This window comes from Amyelois transitella, chromosome Z, assembly GCF_032362555.1.
Source record: "Amyelois transitella isolate CPQ chromosome Z, ilAmyTran1.1, whole genome shotgun sequence".
Lineage (NCBI taxonomy): Eukaryota > Metazoa > Arthropoda > Insecta > Lepidoptera > Pyralidae > Amyelois > Amyelois transitella.
In genome coordinates, this window is record NC_083535.1 from 3194908 (window position 1) to 3216982 (window position 22075).

At 34.3% G+C, this 22075-nt stretch overlaps 1 protein-coding gene across 1 annotated transcript in view; it reads left to right on the forward strand.

The window, feature by feature from the left end:
- The window catches only part of LOC106130480 (ecdysone-induced protein 78C-like), a 38983-nt gene that overhangs the window by 7382 nt on the left and 9526 nt on the right, over positions 1-22075 (forward strand). Inside the window, exons 2-5 of the mRNA XM_060953737.1 lie at positions 16001-16016; positions 17445-17563; positions 20687-20828; positions 21409-21675. Coding sequence (XP_060809720.1) covers positions 16001-16016; positions 17445-17563; positions 20687-20828; positions 21409-21675 — 544 coding nt within the window. The remainder of the gene's footprint in view (positions 1-16000; positions 16017-17444; positions 17564-20686; positions 20829-21408; positions 21676-22075) is intronic.

The window sequence follows — 22075 nt, forward strand, 5'->3', positions numbered from 1 at the left end:
GCGGTGAGAGACGCGGAGGGGGGCGAGGTTACTGACCGCTCGTTATGCAACGCTGCAAGACTGATAAAGACATCGCTTGCACCTCCGCTCTCTCGCGGTTGCGATATCTAGGGGATCAAAGATACATATATACAAGTCTGGACTAATTTTCGGCACAAATGTTTTCTGCGATAATAAATTATGAGATTGCTTTTGGTATCAAGTCCACCTTTCATACCATAACTATTGATTGTATTTGATGTTCTCAAATTCGCTACCAAAGTAGTAAGTGGTCATTTTTAGATCGCCAATATGTAGTCTAGAATGCATTATAGAGGTGTAGGGCATTGTGTTAAACACAGAGCAAATGACCGGTCCGTCACATCTTTTGACTCTGTATTTTCGCCGAAGTGGTTGCTGGATAATATGGTCATTGAAGCAAAGAGAACATGCACGATGTTGTTTTTGTTGTCTGACATAGAAAGGTTAACAATTTCTGTGTACATGTTATAGAAATCACACAATATGTATGTATTTAGGGAGAATTCCATTATTTTTATTGCGATAGGATATAAGGAGAGTATCATCCTGTTTTTGTGGATAAAATGAGCGGGTTTTATAAAACAAATTATTTTTAATAGACTCAAGATCTCTACTACGTCTCTTCTAAAATCTAAGGGAAGGACAGATGGGAAGGCGACAAAAGCATTATGTATAAGTAAATTTACAAGCCGATATGAAGCCAGGTAGACAGAAGACCATTTACTATAAATCTTTTAAAAGTATGTAATCTATATGTATGTTCCCTAAGGGTTTTACTTAGCAGACCCAGATAGTAGCTAACGTACTCGCTGGAAATACAATCCGAATAGAAAGACACAATATATAAAATCACGCCTCTATCCTGGAAGGGTATGCAGAGACTGCATCTTACGTTCCCCGCAACCTTCATACTTCTTTTTTCTTCATTCACATTCTTTACATTTTCTTTACAACTTTACATTAAAGCTTGTTGTAAAAAATAACAACTAAAAAACCAATTCGAGAGCCTTTATAAGCGTGGTCCTCCCCCATTTCACTCGCCTTGTATATTTTCTAAGTCAACCTTCTTTTCATATTTGTAACAACGTAATGGAAAACTTAATATAAACCTAAGTGCACAAGATATATGGCTTTAGCGTACAAATAGAAATATATTGCATATTTTCTATTTTCCAACAACTTGTGTGGCCTCCTCCGATGCGGTGGAATTCAATAACTTCTCTTATTGAATTCCCCTATAGAATGCACTCTTAAACCCATATAAACATTCCATATGCCCGAACACCACGAGAAAGCAAAGTACACCAATTTTTACTCGATTGCAGTCGAAGGAGGGTTATGTCTTGAGTGATTCGGCAAGTGTTGTAAACAGACGAAACCCGTCTACGCTTTTTAAATTTTCATGATCGTTTCTGTTTTATTGTAAACTTTTTATTATTTATTATGTTTTTTAATGTACTTTATTTAAAATACGCTGATCTTATTCTGTACATGCATATAAATTTTATCCCAAGTTAACGTGGGTATTTTCTTTCTGTTTAACGCGAGAGAAATCGGTCAAAACATATTGGAAATATTTAAACCTTAACGTAACTATTCAATCATTATGTTTTAGGATATCTACAATTGGCATTTTTAATTTTAAATTCGAAATAAATCATCAATCAATAATAGCTGAATCCTTCGAAATCGAATAGAATAATTATTAACTACAGTCGCTAGCGAGACGCTAACGTCTATCTGTAGACTAAAAATGTATTATTATATTTATTTATGTACATCAAGGAAAAAGAATAAGAATAGAACTTAAACTTAAGAGAAATTTCTTCCAGTAAACCCAAGACAGGAAAATGTAAAGAAAGGCACTGTATGTAGTCACCTTATTGTAGCGTAGAACCTTATGCTTCGTTGCATAGTTTATGTACGTATGTATAGTTTCATCGGCACGCCTGAATTATTTTTTTATTTATTATGAACTTGATAATCTGTCTGTTAATCTATATCTTTGACACTTTCATAACAAACCGCTAGGCCGATTTTGATAACATTTTTCTAAACTTAGTTCATTGTATAAGTCAAAATATAGGCTAAATTTTTGGCTAAGTTCCCACGGTAGCGAAGGCCGGGCGAAAGCTGCTTTTAAAACAAAAGCTTTTTACATAAATATCATTTAGTACTAAGTTCGAGAAACATTGTTTTTATTTTGCTGTTGAATGCGACTTTTTTTATATCTAAATGTAATACGCATTGCGAATGACTTTTTTTATCTGTATAAATTAGTGGAATATATGTGTAAATCTGTTTTTTATTTTCGCTCTGAAAACGCTGTAAACCGGACAAATGGAAAAAACCCTTTGGTGGGCGGAAACTAAGGCCCGACACATAGCGGTGGAGGGTGCAAATAAGAACGCAAAATGAGAAACTATTTTACATGTAAAATCATTTTTATTAAATTTCTTAAGTACCTGAAGTAAGTAAAAATTACCTGAAACATTCAATTTGTACTGCTTCTACTTACGCTTAATTGCTCTTTCAATAAAATAGTACTTTACAAACTGGAGATTTTCAATCGAACGAACTTCAGATACATTAATAGTTAGATTTTTGTATAGTAACTCAATATGGTACCTACGACGAGATGTAGTGGTATTCCTTTCGACTCGGGTTAGCCTCTATAACTCGACTGCAAAATATTAATTCTTTTAACATTTTTCATATTTCTTCGCCTGGCCCAGTAGGTATGATTAAAATGTGAATCATTATCGTCGTTATGTCGGTCCTAATAGCGTCCCCTCTGAATTTCATTCATACTTATCTATGGCAGAGGGGAACGCGACGTTAAGGCAATCCTTTTGTCAAATTTTCAAAGCAACTGACTCGATTTCACGTTAGCAATAAAAGGGATACCTACTCTCATAACGGGTAACATTGATCCACTTGAGTTATTTCTCAACCATCGATATAGGTTGAATAGCAAGTAGGTGACAGAATTTGGGTTACCATCTGACCTCAATACTTGGCGAATTTTCCGTTCAGTGGTTTGAATATAAGATGCCTGGTGAACTCGTCCATTTAGGGCGCTCTGAGTGGCGGGCCGCGGAGGCTTTTAGTCCGCTGCTTGTAACCCACTTCGAAAAAGAGGTTTTGTTTTATTGCCCCAATAACAACAGTAGTACTGGTCACACACTAGTGTGTTCTAGATAGTCTGTACGTCCGCGGTCCAAATAACACAAACAAATATTGTAGTTGTAGATACCTTATAAAATAATTCTATGTGTGGCCGAATCAGTTAAGGGTTAGGCTTACAAAACTGTATTGTTCTTTCAAGTAATGGGCTAGAATAATAATATTAAATACTATTTTATTTATACTATTGTTTTATTAAATATTATTTTATATTTTGCTGCTTTAAGTTACTTATTCCATATTACATCGACATTAGAAAAGACTGAGAATTAAGTAAAGAATGTTCTTTATTCTCAATAGATTTTTGATTAAAATTAGGTGCAATAATTAAGAAAGAAAGAAAAACTATACCAACCTTCATATTTACTTAAGTAGATTTTATGTGTATTGTGGGGTATACTTAAATATAGTGAAATTAGATTGTATGAAAAATATTCCAAAAGTATTTTTTATGTGTGTCGAGAGACTATTGAGTAGTCATAAAGGTATGAAAACGAAACAAAATAAAACGTGGTTAAGTATTAGATGAAATGTAACAATTTATATGATAGTGGCGAAATATTTCAGCATTGTAGCTTTTGCTTCTAAACTTCTATCTATTAAGCGTACGCCATTTCCCATAGAACTTTAACTTCAGTGGAAAAAGGTGGTATAGAGTGTCTGAAAAGGACGCAGATAGAAGTTATAGGTGGCGAGCGAGAGAGATGCAATAACGGTTAGTGCAGGTTCAACGATCGACTCGTGCGCAGTTTGTTGAACTCCAATCATTGCTTTGGGAAACTGCTAGGGTTGACCATAAGGATTAATGATTCATTCTTTTTACAAATTACATTAATTGTAATACAAAGTTTAAGGAGTTTGTTTATAATCTTAAAGATTATCTTACACACTGCTATGGTCAATTATAAGTCGCATCTATTAAACAAACATGTCATCCACTTTAGACTTGTACTTTTAGTAAATTATGTTTTGGGCACCATCTACATCGAGGAAAATAAAAGCCTTCGTTGAGTAGTGTTTTATTGACGTAAAAATAACGATATTTGTCAGAACACGATAAGTCTGAACTATTTATTGGCAAATTATAGGTTACTGTAGGTTTTTGTCCTAGAATCCTATCAGATCACAAATAACATGGTATACTTAGATAGCACGACATATTTACAAATGTGCTACATCTAGATAAGTTGAGCACCAATAATAACATGCTTGACATGTAAATCGATAGAACCAAGTACAATACATACCTATTTAGGTCAGGTGTCCTAGATTTTTATCAATTTGTTTTACTTACATACATACATACGTATGTATTACTACGAAATATTTGTTTTACATACATATATAAAATATGTCTCTTTCCCGGTAAACCAAGACGACATTTTTGTTGTTTACATAACTATGATTTATTTCTTTGCTAAGTATTTTTTTTAAAAGGTGTGTGTGTTAGCTGATTTCCCATATATTAACAATGAGAGGCCGCAATTAATTGACCATAAACGGTGCAATTAAATCATAGGGTTAAATCTAAATACCACATCCGGTCGATTTCGCGACCACGAGGCAGCGCATTTTATTTGCTATGTTACATATACGAAGGCTGCTGCGACTATTTCATATTTAACTTGGTGTTATCGACCAACCTAAATATAACTCTTTTAGGAGAATCTCAAATTTGTAAGCTAATAGGAAACTATTGAATGCCTTTTACTATCTGCGATAATTGTGATGTAGCTGGTCAAACCAGTATGGAGAAAAGATGCATGCAACAATAAGTATCCTATTTCATTTTCATTCACATTTCACCTCGAAATTGAACGACCTATGACTATGTATGATGAGAGACAGCCCTGAAGGCTGTCATAGATATTGCGTCCTTCTCTCGCGCGGCCATTGAGAGAGGGACACAGAATTCGCGGAAGAAAGCAAGCGGTTACGTAAATTTGTATCTGCGATCTCGGACTGCGGCCATTACTTACAATACCAGTACACGTGAGACCGTGAGCAAGCCCTTTAGGGATCGGCTGGGATGTTGTGTTAGTAAATATAGGACAATTAGAAATATATTTATCTTCAAAACAGGATATAAAGATACCTGCATGGCGATATATAAAGAACGTGGAGAGATCTACATGACATTCAAAATTTTCTAATTGACTGCGATAGTAGTTAGAATACAAAATGAGTTCAAAACATTTCGTCTGTTTTATTTGAAGCCAGTAGTTTTTAATAGTTTTTAATATATATATATATATATTAGCTAATAGCGAATCCGAGCCATCGTTTTAATATACCTATAGAAAAAAATATTCTAAATTACAACTAAACTCTGTATAATTACCTAAATTACAAGTAATTTCTTTGACACTTGGTCATTTTCATTAGATTTCCAGTACTTCATAGAATATTCAAAACGTAATAAATGTCATATATATTCACATAAATGTCACGCCATAGTGGAGTGGTATTCAATGAAATATTAGAGTTAACCCGCGTTGTAAAAGCTTTTAAATTGGAAGCTTTGACAGGCACTTTACGCGAAAATGTGCATTAAGCTTTGACGTTTAAAATTCCTGCAGGAATATTGCAATCCATATTTATACGCTTTTTGGCATAAGCTTCATTCCGGTAGCATTTGTTTAAAAGCCTGCAAACGTTGAAGATAGCATGTAGTGACATATATACGGTTCTCAATTAATTTAGTCCCGAAATTTAGGCAAAAGGGTTATTTTGGGGAGGAATAATTTTCTAGTGCGAGCTTCCATGCTGGTCTGATAGAGAAGAAAAATCATGGTGTGTACAGCTGCTACCCGTACAGATTGCAAAAATTAATCAAAGGAAGGTTAATAAATTTGGGATTCTTTTTTAAGCGAAGGGGTACTATAATTTCAATTCCACCATCCATCAGCTGAACGTAGCCGTACAGTCTCTTAGAGACTGTCGGCTCTGTCTACTCCGTAAGTAATAAAGATGTAATTAAATATATGTGTAAAAGTAAGAATTTGTTAGCGAATTCGCAGAAGCAGAGGAGCTGTTACCATTCAGTTTTTGCGAAGAGATGATTTGTAGAGATTGCGAATGCAGAAATCAGAGATAGTTAATTTTTCTTTCAACCGCCATGTCAATGGCTCATCCATACTAATATTATAAATGCGAAAGTTCTTTTGTGTGTTTGTATGTACATAATTTCGAGTACGAAGAAGGACATACTTTTCACGCGTGAAGCTGCTACGACGCTGCTAGTTATTCATACTTAGAAATTTTCGATGAAATTTTAAAGTTTAGTTTTAAAGGTATTTATTGTTTGAGGTAATTTTTTTGATAAGATTTTAACATTTTAAGTGCAGTGAAAAAGCTTTGTTAATGCATTCTAAAAGGTTGTATTATTCTTATTATTTGGTGATTTAGATCAGATAACATGAATAAAGGGTGAAATGAAATTATAGTAGGTATAATAAGTGGAAGTTCCTCCCTCAATAAAAATAAAATTTTATGTGCATAAAAATTACGTTTTTATAGATATGTATATAATTTATAGATAGATAATAATGCGTTGTATAGCGTTGCAGGCAGGTATTTAATGGTTATCTACGTAAAAGATCTTGCATCAAATACAATTTATAGTGAAGCTGAAATGATTTGACGTAGATGGCGATTCTTTTATTTCTATTCGTTTTTGCTCGCTGGCGTAAGTACTGTAATCTTTGCAAATAATTCTGTCATTGTCATTTTGTAACCAATGCAATGATTACCAAAACCACAGGGTATATAAGACTTGAGTGACTTGAAAAAGTAGATTTCAGAAAATATCTATTTTGGCTGAGATGAAATAGTAGTACGACTGAAAATATTCTAAAATACAAAAACTTCAGAAAAATCTTAAAAAAATGCTATTTCGAAAAAGGTTTTAGGGTGATATAATGATGGTACACGCGGCTTCTACGGGAAAAAACAAGTATGAAAATAACTGACTCACAAGGTTCATAGTAAATCATCTAATCATAAAACAAACTCAACAGTCAATCTCTAACACGACTCGAGCGTATTTGTTTTATAAATTGCAAAGCAACATTTTTTATTCGAAGCTTCAAACCGGTTTCGAGAAACCGATAAATTTCAATCATCACCAAATGTTTGTTTAATACGCACGCTTCCTGGTTCCGTTTTCTCGGGACTTTCTTTTTGTTAACTATGCATGTTCCCAGTCGTCATCGTCCACCTCTATACTAAAGTAGAGACTCTTCTGTAAATAATTATTTAAAATAATTATCTCTCTCAGGTAAAGGTTGCAACGGCAAAAACATTCAATTTCAACCAGGTTTACCTAAACGCCTTGCTTGCAGAAATAAACCAGATTAACGCTGCACGTGCACACTTGATTCAATTTTACAGCGTTTCCGTCAACCGATACCAAAAAAAGCGAACTTTTTTAGAAAATACATGCAGCGGCTAACAAACATTTAATTTTAATTTTAACCAGGTTTACAAGCTTTCAAATAACAAAGCTGATATAACCAGTAACTAGATTGTTATCCGAGCACACTCCATATTGCATGCGAGATACAGACCTACTCGACTAACAAAGGGAAACTGCATATTTCCCTAATGAAATAATTGGATCAGGGAGTTACATATATGTGAGTCGATGATACAGGTAAGATTTTATTTTAGCCTTGTTTTGATACTAGTACTAGACTTTAAACTTAAAATGCTGGTTAGGAAGAAAACAAAGCTTCTCTTCCCTTGCAGATTGTCTTCTTCTTCCTCCTGGGTTTTTTTTCCGCAACCTTTGCAGAGGAACCTAGCCCGTATTGGATCATATGGGTCACATCTAGTTTACTTGATACTGAATGTGCAGTACCTAATTATAAAAAAAAGATGATTACAAACAAAAATTAAATTTATAAATAATACAGTCCCTGCATAACATCATCCTGCGGGAGTGTGCCCAGAAGGCTGGCAGCATTGCCATTTTGATAATGTCCTTAATGATTTTTCTCATGTTTGCGTGACGGCCTCAGTCGCATTTTCTTCGGTGCCCGGAATTCGCCTTACATTACTTTCTTCACTTCATCCTGTCTTCAGCATGATCACCTCGTTGGCGTATTATCATCTTCCACGACGTCTACCTAGGATTTTATGCCCATGGTAAATGCCACGCGTATGGAGCTAACAGACAAAAGCAACCCTTTTACCGTAAAAATATATTTCTTTTAATATTTTCATCAATATTTATCTCAAACGCAGTTAGCTGCAAGATATTGCGTCGGGTGGTATGCATTGCTTTCAGTTTGCAGTTCCCTTTGAGGCTCTTTGTCAATTTCCTCGCTGTAACCCGTATATTTACTGTTAGTATACTCGAATGTATGTAAAATATGAAAGCCAATAAAAAATGTTTACTTTTATATCGACTACAGAAAAATGTAATAATACCTTTTTAGTTAATTCAGGTTATACTATAGGACACTTATAGATTTCAGCATTTCCAGATTTTTGGATATAAAAGTTCTTGTTATCGAGTGGCATCTGTGTTGAAGCTAAGCATAGTGTTAATCTCCAATATCATAAAATGTAAAACTTTAAAACTAAAATAGATGAAGTAGGTATAAGCATATGCTATATTATACTAGTTTCACAGATGTTCAATTGCTTAGTTTAGGGAAAATATTATTATCTAGCAGTTCACTGAAAAAATTGCCCCCATCCACCTCTCGAGGTAGAAATTTTTGTATACCTATCAGTTTTTAAATTGGACTACGCATAAGAAACTTAACATCTGACAAAACCGCATTCAAATCGGAACAATAATTTTCGTGTGCAACAATGAAGGTACGGACATAAAATCTTTTTTTCAAAAAATCAAATTTTTGGCTTCTTTTTTGTCTTGTCTAGGTGGACCCAACGGCTTGAGCCATATTGTTTCATCAGCCCGTCAGTCCCTTAGTTACAAAAGAGTTTTATATATATAGATTGTGACAAAGAATTAACTACGCCTACGGGATCTTCCTTGATCTGTGTTCAGTGTGAAAATGAGCTTAAGGCCGCCTCACTGATCACATAATTATCGGAAAATGTATTTACATGATGCAGAGCGGATATCTGGTCCCGATGCTTATCGAAGTATTACATTACGTATAGTTTAGCATAGAAAATTAACTACACCTACCTACATATATACACTAACTAAGTAATATACACTTTGGACACAAAGATACTTTGCCTTTGTAGCAAGTCCTGGACTTCAATTATCGTGAATGAATACTCGGAAACAAATTACCTTTATATAGTTATTTTAATTTTCTTTCAAATGAAATGCTTTACAGTCTTCTAAGTTAACTTATACTAAAAATACTAAATTGCAACGCCCACAATATTCCTTTGCTATGGAACTTTCTCGACCAATGAGGTGTCGAGATGACCTAAATAGATTTATTGAAGGCAGCAAATGGCCGTGCACGACGTTACTTATAAGAAGGAAGGGGAGGCCTTCAAGGCAGGGAGACAAAATAGTCTTCAAATAAAAATAAAGTTGTCCGCTGAAATGTCGCTCTCCAAGAATAAACGATGTGCCTGCGAAATTATACAAACTATGACTTGTTTGTTTGTAATGTCTTATATATGTAGGTACTACTTTTACCTAGTAAGTACGGGATCCAACTCACTCTCGATCAGATCCATCTAAAATTTATTTTAATTATTTGCCGTTAACATAAAGTTCCAAATTGATTTCAGTTTTTCTAAATTATTGTGAGATATTTATGTAAAAAGCTATGAAAAAGGTAGATTGAAAGCGTATTTGAATTCTTTTCGTTAAGTTACAATTTTTTGTATTAAATACTGATAGAAAACAGTCGGATTTTTTTTTTTCCTCAACACAATGTTATCATAGAAAAATGTATAGCAGGACTGAAGCTCCTTCTAGAATCATTAAAAAAGGATACAATCGACAAGTTGCCGTGTAATGTGAAAAGGGCTTAGTCGATCGCGCACTCCCAAAGGCCTTAGAAACTCGAACGCTAAGGCTACCTCTACATTTAGTTGTTACGATAATTCATGAATAAACATGCATTGCAGTAAGTGTGGTATGCGGTTAATGTATGTTTGACATAAAACGACAGAATTAACAAATAGATATCAATTTTTTTCTGCAACTTCGAATTCTTAGGCATAGATAGTAAAAAATAATTCTTATAAGCTTCATGGCTTCGTTTGAATCGATATGTTCATTTATATTATACTAGCGACCCGCCCCGGATTCGCACGGGTGCAAAATTATAAATGTTATTATACATAATAACCTTCCTCTTGAATCACTCTACCTGTTACAAAAAACCGCATCAAAATCCGTTGCGTAATTTTAAAGATTTAAGCATACAGACAAACAGACTAAAATAGCGACTTTGTTTTATACTATGTAGTGACGATATGATAAACTGTTAAAACTGTGACTTATTATACCTATGACATCGAATTTCCGAGTCGATGTGTGATCGTGCAGCTAATAACGCCAAGACGACTAACCGTCGCGGCCTAGTGTGCAGGCAGCCTAACCTCGCTCGGGCGGCCAGCCAGCGCGACCAGCGTTGCACTTCAGTCGCATCGGTGCATCCCCGGCGGCTAGTCGCATCCTGGTAACAATTTATTTCTATGCAACCATGTATACCTGTCCTTAGTTTAAGTAGTTTGTATAGTTTTCGTTTCATTGCTGTTATTTTTTTTTATTTGATTACTTTTTTAATATAATATTTACTGTCTGTTGTTGTTTAATTTTAGTTTTAATTTAAATTTATTGTAATTTTTAGGGATAATTTATATTTTTATATTACTTACTGGCTGTGTTGTATATATTTTTTATTTATATTAGATTTAAATGTGCTTATGTGTGTTTTTTTATTGTGTAGTATTTACTTATTTTAAATAACAATGTCAATATATTTTTTTAAATTAGTACTAGATATTGAAAATGCTAAATGCTATTGTGCATTTATTTTTAAAAGAGCAAAAATTCAATTTTGGAAATATTAATCGTAACATAAGTATAAAATATAAACCCAAAAAATAAAATATTATGTAACACAATTATACATACATATAATCACGTCTATGTCCGCTGCGGGGTAGGCAGAGTCAACAGTCTTGAAAAGACTGGTAGGCCACCTTCGGGTGTTTGGATCAATGATATAATGTAAAACAAAATTCTTCTTTTATATTATTCCAAGAAAAAACAAAACTATAGTAATGTTTTTAAATTGTGATTAATTTAGTTTTTGACATGAAAAATATATTTGATACATAACTATGCAATTTATTTTTTTAGCTACATTAATCGGTACAACCAACATTTCATGCTAATTATTTAAACTCTTACGAGCGTACATATTTCTTTTAAAATCACCGCATTTGTTTCCAAAAGTCTTTAAAAATATTTTATTTATGTTAAAGAAATGTCCAGTTTTTTATTGGAAAATATTATAGATATTACTATGAGAAAGAAAAATTACTTCAATTGAAACATAAGTTCATCAGAGTAATGTGTTTACTTATAAAGTTCCGTAAAACAATAACAGTGAATGAAACATAACTTAAATAAAAACTAATATCTACTTAAATAAAAAGTATTTATTTACAATCGATATTAGTTAAATTAATTCTAGTTCACTTCACCAGGACATTATACTTAAAAAATCTTATTGAAATAATTAGAAGCTACGATACTTATACATATAATGTCACTTTTTTCAACGGTATTTACAATAAACATAAAATCAAATACCCATTTCATTTTATTATAATTGGTTTCGTAAATATCACTACATAGTATAAAACAAAGTCGCTATTTTAGTCTGTTTGTCTGTATGCTTAAATCTTTAAAATTACGCAACGGATTTTGATGCGGTTTTTTGTAACAGGTAGAGTGATTCAAGAGGAAGGTTTTTATGTATAATAACATTTATAATTTTGCACCCGTGCGAAGCCGGGGCGGGTCGCTATCGTATTATATAAATTGAATCTTAAAATTTTAGTTAAAAATAAATTCTCACCGTTATTAACTAGTCGTTTACTAAATATCTATCAGAAGTGGAGTATCCCTTAAAGCCTATTCACTTTTTCTCCTTTTACGACATCCATGGGATTTATGGAGTGGTTCTATTCTAGAGTGTTGGAAGCTACACGGCACAATTTATTCATTACAAATAAATCACTTAGAAGAGAGAGAGAAGCTAGAAGGAAAATTTAGAAATAAGATGTGAAATCTAATAACACTTATAAGATAGATATCTTATAAGTGTTATTAGATTTCACAAGAATTTTGTTTCATTTTATTTCTTTTGAATGAAGTCAATTAGTGGTATAAGTCTTACGTCGACAGAAAGTTGAATACTGTTTCTTCATAGCCAGGAGATTGATGAAAAATTAAATCAAAGTATACAAATTATAAAATATCAAAGGTAGTATTCGGCAAGGTTCCTTTATAAATGAAATTATTGAAAGATCCGTCCTCCAAAAAGTCAGTATTTTATTTCAATATAATACTAATATGGGTTCTCGAATTTGTTTAAGATATTTGTTAAGACTTGTGTTGGACGTCGGCTCCGCCCGCATACATACATACCTCTACATCCCTTGCGAGGTAGACAGAGCCAACAGTCTTAATTGGACTGGAAGGCCACGTCCAGCTATATGGCTAAATGAAGGAATTGAGATTCAAATAGTGAAAGTTTGCTAGCCCATCGCCTTCAAGAAGAATCCCAAGTTTCCAAGGACATCCATGGAAAAGATATGGAGTGGTTCTATATTATGCCCGCGTTATTATTTGTTGATTAAAATCAAGTGACACTTTCATATATTGTATACATTATGTTTTCGGGAGATTATTTTTTTGATAACCAGTGTAGCTTAGGTTAGGTGAGAAAAACATCGCGAGGAAACCTGCACATCCATTCAAGTGCATGTGCAACCATGATCAATCCAATACGGGTTAGGTTTCCCCTGCAAAAGGTTATGGAGGTCAGATGGGAGTCACTTCAAGACTCACCCGATCCAATATCCATGGTTAATTGCATACCCCCAGGCTCTTCTCCAGAGTGGCGAGGATGCAGCTTGACTAAATGACTAAACCTAGCAGAAAGAGGTGTACCTAAGGTTATCTAGGCAGACAGTTAGTAATAAATTGTTCAGCTTAAAAAGTCTTAAAGCTCGTTGATGTCTTTTATAAGAAAAGCAATTACGTCTACGGACACACTGCATCATTAAGTAACTTGCTGCTCCGGGGTTCTGCTCTCGCGGAAGTTTAAATAAACATAACATTTTATGTGATTTTTTCTTAAATTCTACCCGCGTACCAAATTTCATCAAAATACGTTCGTAAGTACGTCTATGGGAGGCCCCCATACAATAAACTCATTTTTTTATAGATAATAGTGCGGAACACTCGTGCGCGAATCCGACTCGCACTTGGCCGGTTTTGTTGTCTCTCTTAGCTGAGCGCGTTTGTCTTTGCATCGTCAGCTGTTTATGCTTTGGTACCGTATACGAAGATTTCCTATGTACTTTTGTAGTTTGTTAATACTATATCTTACAATTTCAAACTATAAGCCCTTGATATGCTTCTGAGAAATTTATGTCCCATATAGTTACATATATACATGTAACTACGTTTAATTTCACGTTCACGTTTCAGTTCACGTTTAATTTGCTTGCGGGGTTCGAAAGAAACAGCAGTCTTGAAAAGACTGAAAGACTATGTACTACAAATAGTGCGAGGTTGTTAGCCCCTCGCCTACAAAAAGAATCTCAAGTTTATAAGCCTATTCCTTAGACGCCTTTTATGAAATCCATAAAGATATGTAGTGTTAGTATTCTAAAGTGCCAGAAACCATCCTTTTAAAATCGATAGTCCTTCCTCTATTCGTATTTCGAAGGCTGTATTGGTGTACAATTACTGTGCAATGTGCAGTGCATCGACAGCATTCACCCCGTAATTTGTTCCATCGGCCAACGAACAAAACACCATTTTGTAGTGTCGGATAATAATAGGATTGCCTGAAAAAGCATTGCTTTGTTTTCAGTTCTGAATTATTATGACTCTCCTTGGGTTTTATTGCCATGTTACAACTGAATAATGTACCATTAAAATGGTACAATAATTTTAAAATAGTAACATCTACTGCTGCGGTACATTTTGTATACTTACATGTATATTAGTACTTAAATAAATAAGTAGAAAATATAATTTGTATGCCAGATTGGTTTTATGTTTTTTGTTTTGGTTTGGTTTGGTACTTTGTTTTTATGTTATACGATTGTATTGCTCATGCATAATAATAATCATTTATAGCGAATAAATAATAATCGATTTATTCCAAATGCTTCTTCCGAATTTTGAACTATGAATTTTTGGTTTATGATTTCTGCATTATTTTAAAACAATCCATATTTTTCTGTGAAATACAATTATAGTTATTTAACATAAATAGGATCTCTCTTTTGCAAAATTTTATGAAAATTAAATGTAAACTTTGAAAAATTCAATTAAAATTACGTTTGCGACACTTAATGCGCCCTAGTTGTACTAACCAGTCCTACACCCTGTCGTAAGCCGCGATCTTAGTAGACTTAGCGAACATTTTAAATGTTTGCAAAATTGTGAATATACTCCATAACGAGTTTTGATGCCTTAAAACTTCTATTGACGAATCCTACACACATTATACATTTTATCAAAATCATACCTACGGTTCCAAAGTTATCGCGTTACAACCATACATTCTCGGGGAGAAATAACATTTCTCCCCGAGTTGATTGTTAGTAGACGTCACTCACTTCGCTCGCTTGATCTAATTCGAGTATACGCACATTGATGAACTCATAGTCTCAGGCAGTTCTATTTATTGTGTTGAGAATACAGGTACGTCACACCTTCACACGTTATAATTATCCTGGCGATTAATATTGATGAGAAACCGGTGAACTAAATCTAATGAATCCTTTGCACAGGCGATGGCTTCCGACATAAAATCAAAGGAAAATTGTGCTCATATAATATACATTACTAGCTTTTTCTCGCAGCTTTTCAAACTTAAGTAGACTATTGGTTTTTGAAGCTTTCGTATAAAAATATAAAACATACATACATAAAATCACGCCTCTTTCCCAGAGGGGTAGGCAGAGACTACATCTTTCCACCTGCCACGATCTTTGCATACTTCCTATCATGACTCTCTACATGCAAGCTCGGCGGTTTCGTTTACTCTTGACCTGACCCTTTAACAGGACATTCTTAATTTGATCAAGATACGTTCGTCTAGGTCTTCACTTCTAAAACATACATGAGAGATATATACCTTATTACAATCATTGATGCCGCTTCTTTCCCGGAAGGGTAGGCAGAGACTATCTAGAGGTCTTCACTTATCTATTATATTTTTCGCTTATCTTCAATTATTTTTCATGCAAACTCGTCGGTTTCGGTACTCTTGACCTGATCTTTTATTATCACAGAATAATTATTATACCTATACATACATATAATTCCGTCCTTATCTCTTAGAATATAAATAGAATTGAGATTCAGGTATACTTAGGTATTTATAATGCTCAAAAATAATGTCCAAAATCTAGGAAAAGCCTCAGCCGCAGATGTCTGTATTGTATAGTCATTTAGCTCAATTAAATGCCCTGCGGTTAGCGCGCATTGTAATCAAGTCTGGCATAGTGCATCACGAAATGTAACCCAATAATCCGCTGATGGCGAGGGCCTGATCTCATTACCTAGACAGATTCGGGACGTTAGATATCCGGGGTGAACAGTAATAGTGTTATACATAGATGCGGGTCTAATGGTTGATACATACATTTCGTGTGTTATGTGAGGTGTCTATAGTACAGTTTTGTAATTGAAAATCTTTTAATATTCAAGAACTTAATAGTTTATTAAGGGTGCAGCAATGGACTGAACGGAATTTAATTTTACAAAGCTATGTGCCAATTACGCTCATAAATAAACGAGTCGACCTAATTGTTTATAATTAGCACTTGCATGTCACGACTGAATTATTTGTTAGTAAATTGTGACCTTTTTTTAAATAACTATTATTGTATTATTTCTTTGCATTCATATACTAGTTCAATAGTGTTTCTACTTAGTCATAAATGTATATTAAAAGTTTCAAACTGAAATCCCATTTGTCAAATTTATTTTACAAGTGGTACCTTTAAATGTCTCACATTGTTTTAATATTCTCCAAACGTCTTTGGTATCATTAACCTAAGTGCCGAACTTTCGAACACAGCCAAAAAGCTTCTAACATCAACATAAACATTGTGATATAAATCCAATATTGATAATTTACATTAGCCCGAAAATTCGGGGAAAATGTGTTTTTTCTGGTACATCTTAAAACAGGTAAAGTGGGAATACGGAAAGGCGGGGATTAAACTGAAAGCTCTTATGTTGATTTAAAAAATGACATAAAAATGTCAGCATTAAGTCTTATAATCTTTGATTCTGGGAAAGGGTCGTAAGGAATATTTTTGTTCATTTACCGATTACTTTGGGGTCAAACGTTTTCGTTTGTTCTATTAAGTTGAAAATAAAAATAATCGGAATCAATATTATGAACATTTGCTTTATGTATATGACTTCATGTGCCTCATCTTATCCAATTTGACTGCTCACCTGTCTGACTGTCACCGAAATTCCTAGCTCTGGTAACTCATATACATAAAACATACCACTTCCTTGGAGTGGTAGGAAACCCTTTTCACTTCTCTTTATTTATTTATTTCATCGCTACATATTATAAAGTCCTCACCTATTTTCTCAGTCTGTATGTAAGCGCTATTCTCGGAAATTGTGGATGGATTTGGTTCCTGTTTGAAATGTTGGATAGAGGATTTTCTGAGAAATGTTTTCATCTATAAATGCTACCCGTGCAAAGCCGGGGCTGTAAGTTTTAATATAATTAACTATCTCTTAAAAAAGACGAGTATATATTTTGTGGATAAATTACTCAACCTCAAATAAATATGGAGCTTGAAAGCTCCCATTGTTAATCGAAAATTCCCGTTTCGTCTTAAGGTTTTGTCTATCACTGTGCCAGTTATAACTAAACTAAACTCTCTCCAGTATAGTGTTTTTCTTTTTTCAAATATTAAGACAAATATTTAGAAATACAAACTGCTTTCTTCACTATATTAGTATGGATTAGTTGGTTAAAGTTGTACCTTTCTTGCAGAACAACAGTTCGCGGCAGACAGCGCCAGCGCGGGCAGCGGGAAGGCGGCGCCTTGCAAGGTCTGCGGAGACAAGGCTTCGGGGTACCACTACGGGGTCACCTCTTGCGAGGGCTGCAAGGTAACAAACAAATGATAATAAAAATTGTTTATAAGTGCCGTGTGGTTCCCGGCACAAATACAAAACAAAAAAGAATAAGATCACTCCATCTCTTTCCCATGGATGTCGTAAAGGGCGACTAAGGCTATATAGGCTTATAAAATTGCGATCCTTTTTATTAGGCGATGGGCTAACAGCCTGTCACTATTTGGACCTCAATTCCATCATTAAGCCGAGCAGCTGTACGTGGCCATTCATTCTTTTCTGGACTATTGGCTCTGTCTACCCCGTAAGGGATATAGACGTGACTATATGTATGTATGTATGTATAAGATACTTAGTTGGTGACTCACCGAAGGTAACCCGGCATACTGTTGTGGTTTTAACAACTAAGCGAGGCGTTAACACAGAATTATTTATAGTACTACGCGTAAACATAACGGGTATCGTCAGCATAGAAATATAATATCTACCTATGTTATAATAAAAGTCAGTACTGTTATTCAAAAAGTAAATGAAAAAACAATTCGAGAGATTTTAATTATGTAGCAAATAAACTTATTTCGATGATTTCGAAACAAAAGCAAAGAAAATAATACCATTATGAGGAAATTGTTACGACGAAGAGTTCAAAAGTCGAAAAGATGAAATCTTTGATTGGGCTTCTGTAGCAATTATCAAGGCATTACAGTTTAAATTCTCTTTTAAGAAGTTGATATTTTCCGTTGACCTACCGATATCATTCCACTCGGACCCTTTCCCTGAAGTTGTAATCAGCTTTGTCAAAGAGTTTTACAAGTCACGATGTACCTTATAATTATTTAAGTCGATTGAAGCCTGATTCGGAAACCAGGTTTTCGTTCCGTTTGTTTGAATGTTTATAGATACATGTCACGTCTATACTCCTTACGGGATCAACAGAGATAGAGAGGGAGAGACAATAGAATGAAGAAAAAACTAACAGTATAAGTAATTTTTTCGTTACAATATAAAAAAATCGCGTTACCCAACAGAAAATTATATTGTAGGTGAGGATTAGCGCCAGGATAGCGAGATAAATCGATCATAGAAATACTTAGGTATACGAGTAATTTGTATCATGACATAAAAGGGGTTCAGGGTGCACCGCTTTAAATAAATAAATATAAATGATATGCCGGCAACCGCTTTTAAACATCTTTCTCTGTACTCTCTCTTCGGCGTATTGAGTTTTATGTCCATATGCACATTTAACTTGTAGTTTGACGTCTAACAAGTATTTCTACTGGTTGTTACGCAACCCAGCAAGACATTTGTTTTCGACATTCATATTCTTTATCATTTTGTTAAATCAAATGACATTCATATCACCTTCGATTTGGAGTTAGACTGAAAAAACAATCTAGAAAGTATTAAAATGCTCATTATTTTCTTAGAATAATTTCTTCAACAGAAACTTCAAGAGTCTTAAGCTTTTATGGCGTAATAAATTTGAAGAATTTCTTCATTCAAATCAGAATAACAACATTCTCGTAGACACTCGACCTTGAAGGAGAGCTTTTATCAACATAAGTGTGTTATTTTGTACATAGGTATAACAAACATAATATAATCAACTGGCATGAGTAAATCTTTCGACATGCCCCAATCTTAGTATATTTTTGCTTTAGCCAACATTAATGATTATATATATGTAAATATGTCATTTACTTTAACTAAAATTCCCTTATTTATGTTCGTGGCCCTTTATGAGCATTAACAATTATAATCTCCCCTGACTTAGGATATCGCTATGACAATGATCAAATGTCAAAATAAATTAATATAAAAAAATTGCTTTATTTTGCCATATATCACATTCGTGCTAGGTCCTCGAAAAAAGACGCGACAGAAGCTTTATTTTATAATATTGTGTTCGCCTGCCGCTACGCACGCGTCACAAAACCATTTTTTTTTAAATACATTTTGTTAAAGTTATGCTGCTGAACGTGACCCTCCAGTCTTTATTAAACTTTTGGCTCTGTCTTCCCCGTTAAGGTTAAAGACGTGATTATATGTTTCACAAATTTTGGCAAAGATATAGAATAGACCTTCGGGAGTTAGACGGGCTACTTTATTTCCTCAAATTTCCTACGAGAGCGAAGCCCCGCGCACATGTGAGTGTATGTATGTACGAATTTAGGAAAATTCCTTTTTTTTCTTCTTCCCGATTTTATCTTCTCTTTTAGTTCTCCTGTACATGGGAATGTACAGGGATATCCTGTATAGGGATATCCCGGATTTTAGTTTTCTACATCAGTTTTTACATATAATTATAAATTTCTATCTCAATTCTGTTATTAAACCAAACAGCTGAACGCGGCTTAACAGTCTCTTTAAGACTAACAGTCTTTTAAAGATTGTTGGCTCTGTCTAACCCGCAAGAGATAAGACGTGTTTATATGTATGTCCTTTCTTCTTACTTCTTGCTTTTTCTTTTCGTTTTAAAATTAAAAATGGTTTTCTATGTATATTGAAGTAGTTATAGGATATTAAATATTTGTACTGACCAGATCAATAAGTGTGTCTTACTAGGCTTTATATTAAATTTTCGCCAGATGTAAGGATATTTTTCGTTTTTATATTTCACACATTCGCCTGGGTGTTACCGAGTCCCCCAGCCAATGAGAACCCCTTAAAGTCACGTGTATCTTAACTGCTTATTTCGAAATGGCCACGTGATTGCCAAAAATTCATTATGTACATATAATAGCGTTTTTATTTTGTATAGTAGAGTGCGCTCCTTATTAAGAAAGTATTATTTTAAGTATAGTAAATTTGTAAAATATTCATTTTGCTGCTTTGCAAATGTTCATGATATTATACAAAGTTCACTTCTGTTTTATGAATCGTACAAATTTAGGTAGTGGCTAAAAATTGTATTATTTTAGTTAAAGTTCTATTTTTTTAGAGTTTTAGTATGTTGAGTTAATATACCAATATTAAGAGAAATACGACAGTCCTATTATTTATCCTACATATGGGATGACTCTAATGCCGACAGTAAAAATGTTAAAAAAAAATTACTGACCTGAGGCGCCAAGCCTCGAAATATCTTAAACGCGCTCTACAGTCTTCTTACTCTTTGTTTTAAAAAAAGTTGCAATAATTTTTGTGGTTTCACAGGGGTTCTTCAGGCGGAGTATTCAGAAGCAAATCGAGTACCGGTGCCTTCGAGACGGGAAGTGCCTCGTGATCCGCCTGAACAGAAACCGCTGCCAGTTCTGCCGGTTTAAGAAGTGCTTGGCGGTCGGAATGAGCCGAGACTGTAAGTGTGTTTCATATTTATCACGATATCCTTGCCCTATTTAGGACGCGGTCTGGTTTACCTAAAATTTTCCTCTACATTTCAACATATTCGTGTTTGATACTTTTTTTTTCAACATACATTTTCCATTCATGTTTTCAATGTTTGTTGTTTTCTTTTTTATAAAACTGAAAACAAAAGAAGAAAATAGATTTGTAGGAGTTTTTATATTTTTATCTCATGAAATTTGTATACACGAAGGTACCAAATTGAAAATAAAATGAACGCTTAAACCACTTACCTTAAATTTCCATTCGGTACATCTGTAGCCGTTATCGTTCAAAGATGCATCTTGGGAACAGCGTGAATAAAACAGTACGCCATACGTGAATGCTCCCTACTTTACTGCATATTGCATACGCATCACTAATAAGCGTTTGATAGATCAACGCCCGAATGTAATATACTGTCACACCTATTTTCCAATTGAATAGTCGAGCCCTGTGTTCGATTTATGCACTCAGTTTGTCACTTGCATCGACCCAATTCGTTTGTGCATGCAACTGGCAATTGTTTCTAATAATGAGGTGTCCCTCTCCAGCCGTGAGGTACGGACGTGTGCCAAAGAGACCTCGCGAGTCTGTGAGCCAAGAAGGCATGCAAGATCTATCCAGGAATGTGACAGTAGCGCCTGCGGTGCCGGGAATAGAAGACGTTGACCCGGAGAGCATTAGACTCAGCGTGAGCAAGGAACTGGCCAACTTGATCACGGCGGCGCATCGGAGTAACAACTCCTACACAGAAGAGCTGCGGCGCACTCTACAGCACCGCACCATCGTCCTCAAAGTTGAAGACTCCGATAATGAAGGTATACTTTTTTGTTATTATTTTCTTCTTTTTATATATATCAGAAATTTCGTAAGTTCAAAAATGTTGAAAATTAAATGTTAACATTGTGAACAAAAATACGTGATCCAAAACTACATTTCTTTTGTTTTTGTCACGCTTCGTTACTGATATTGCTTCCTACGCTACGTCTCGAGCTCGGGGTTCGCTTTTCTTAATTCTGAAAGAAATATCCATGTTTACTTGTATTTTCAGCACTTGGTAGGTACACATAAAAAAACACAAAATTGTATTTTAAGAAGTTGGTAGACCCTATTCCTGTTTCACATTTTCGATAATTAAAAATCAAACGATTCTTTACCGAGTGTTTTTTTTGTAAATCGATAGATACTATGTAGTACTATATAGTCCGGCGGTTCGTT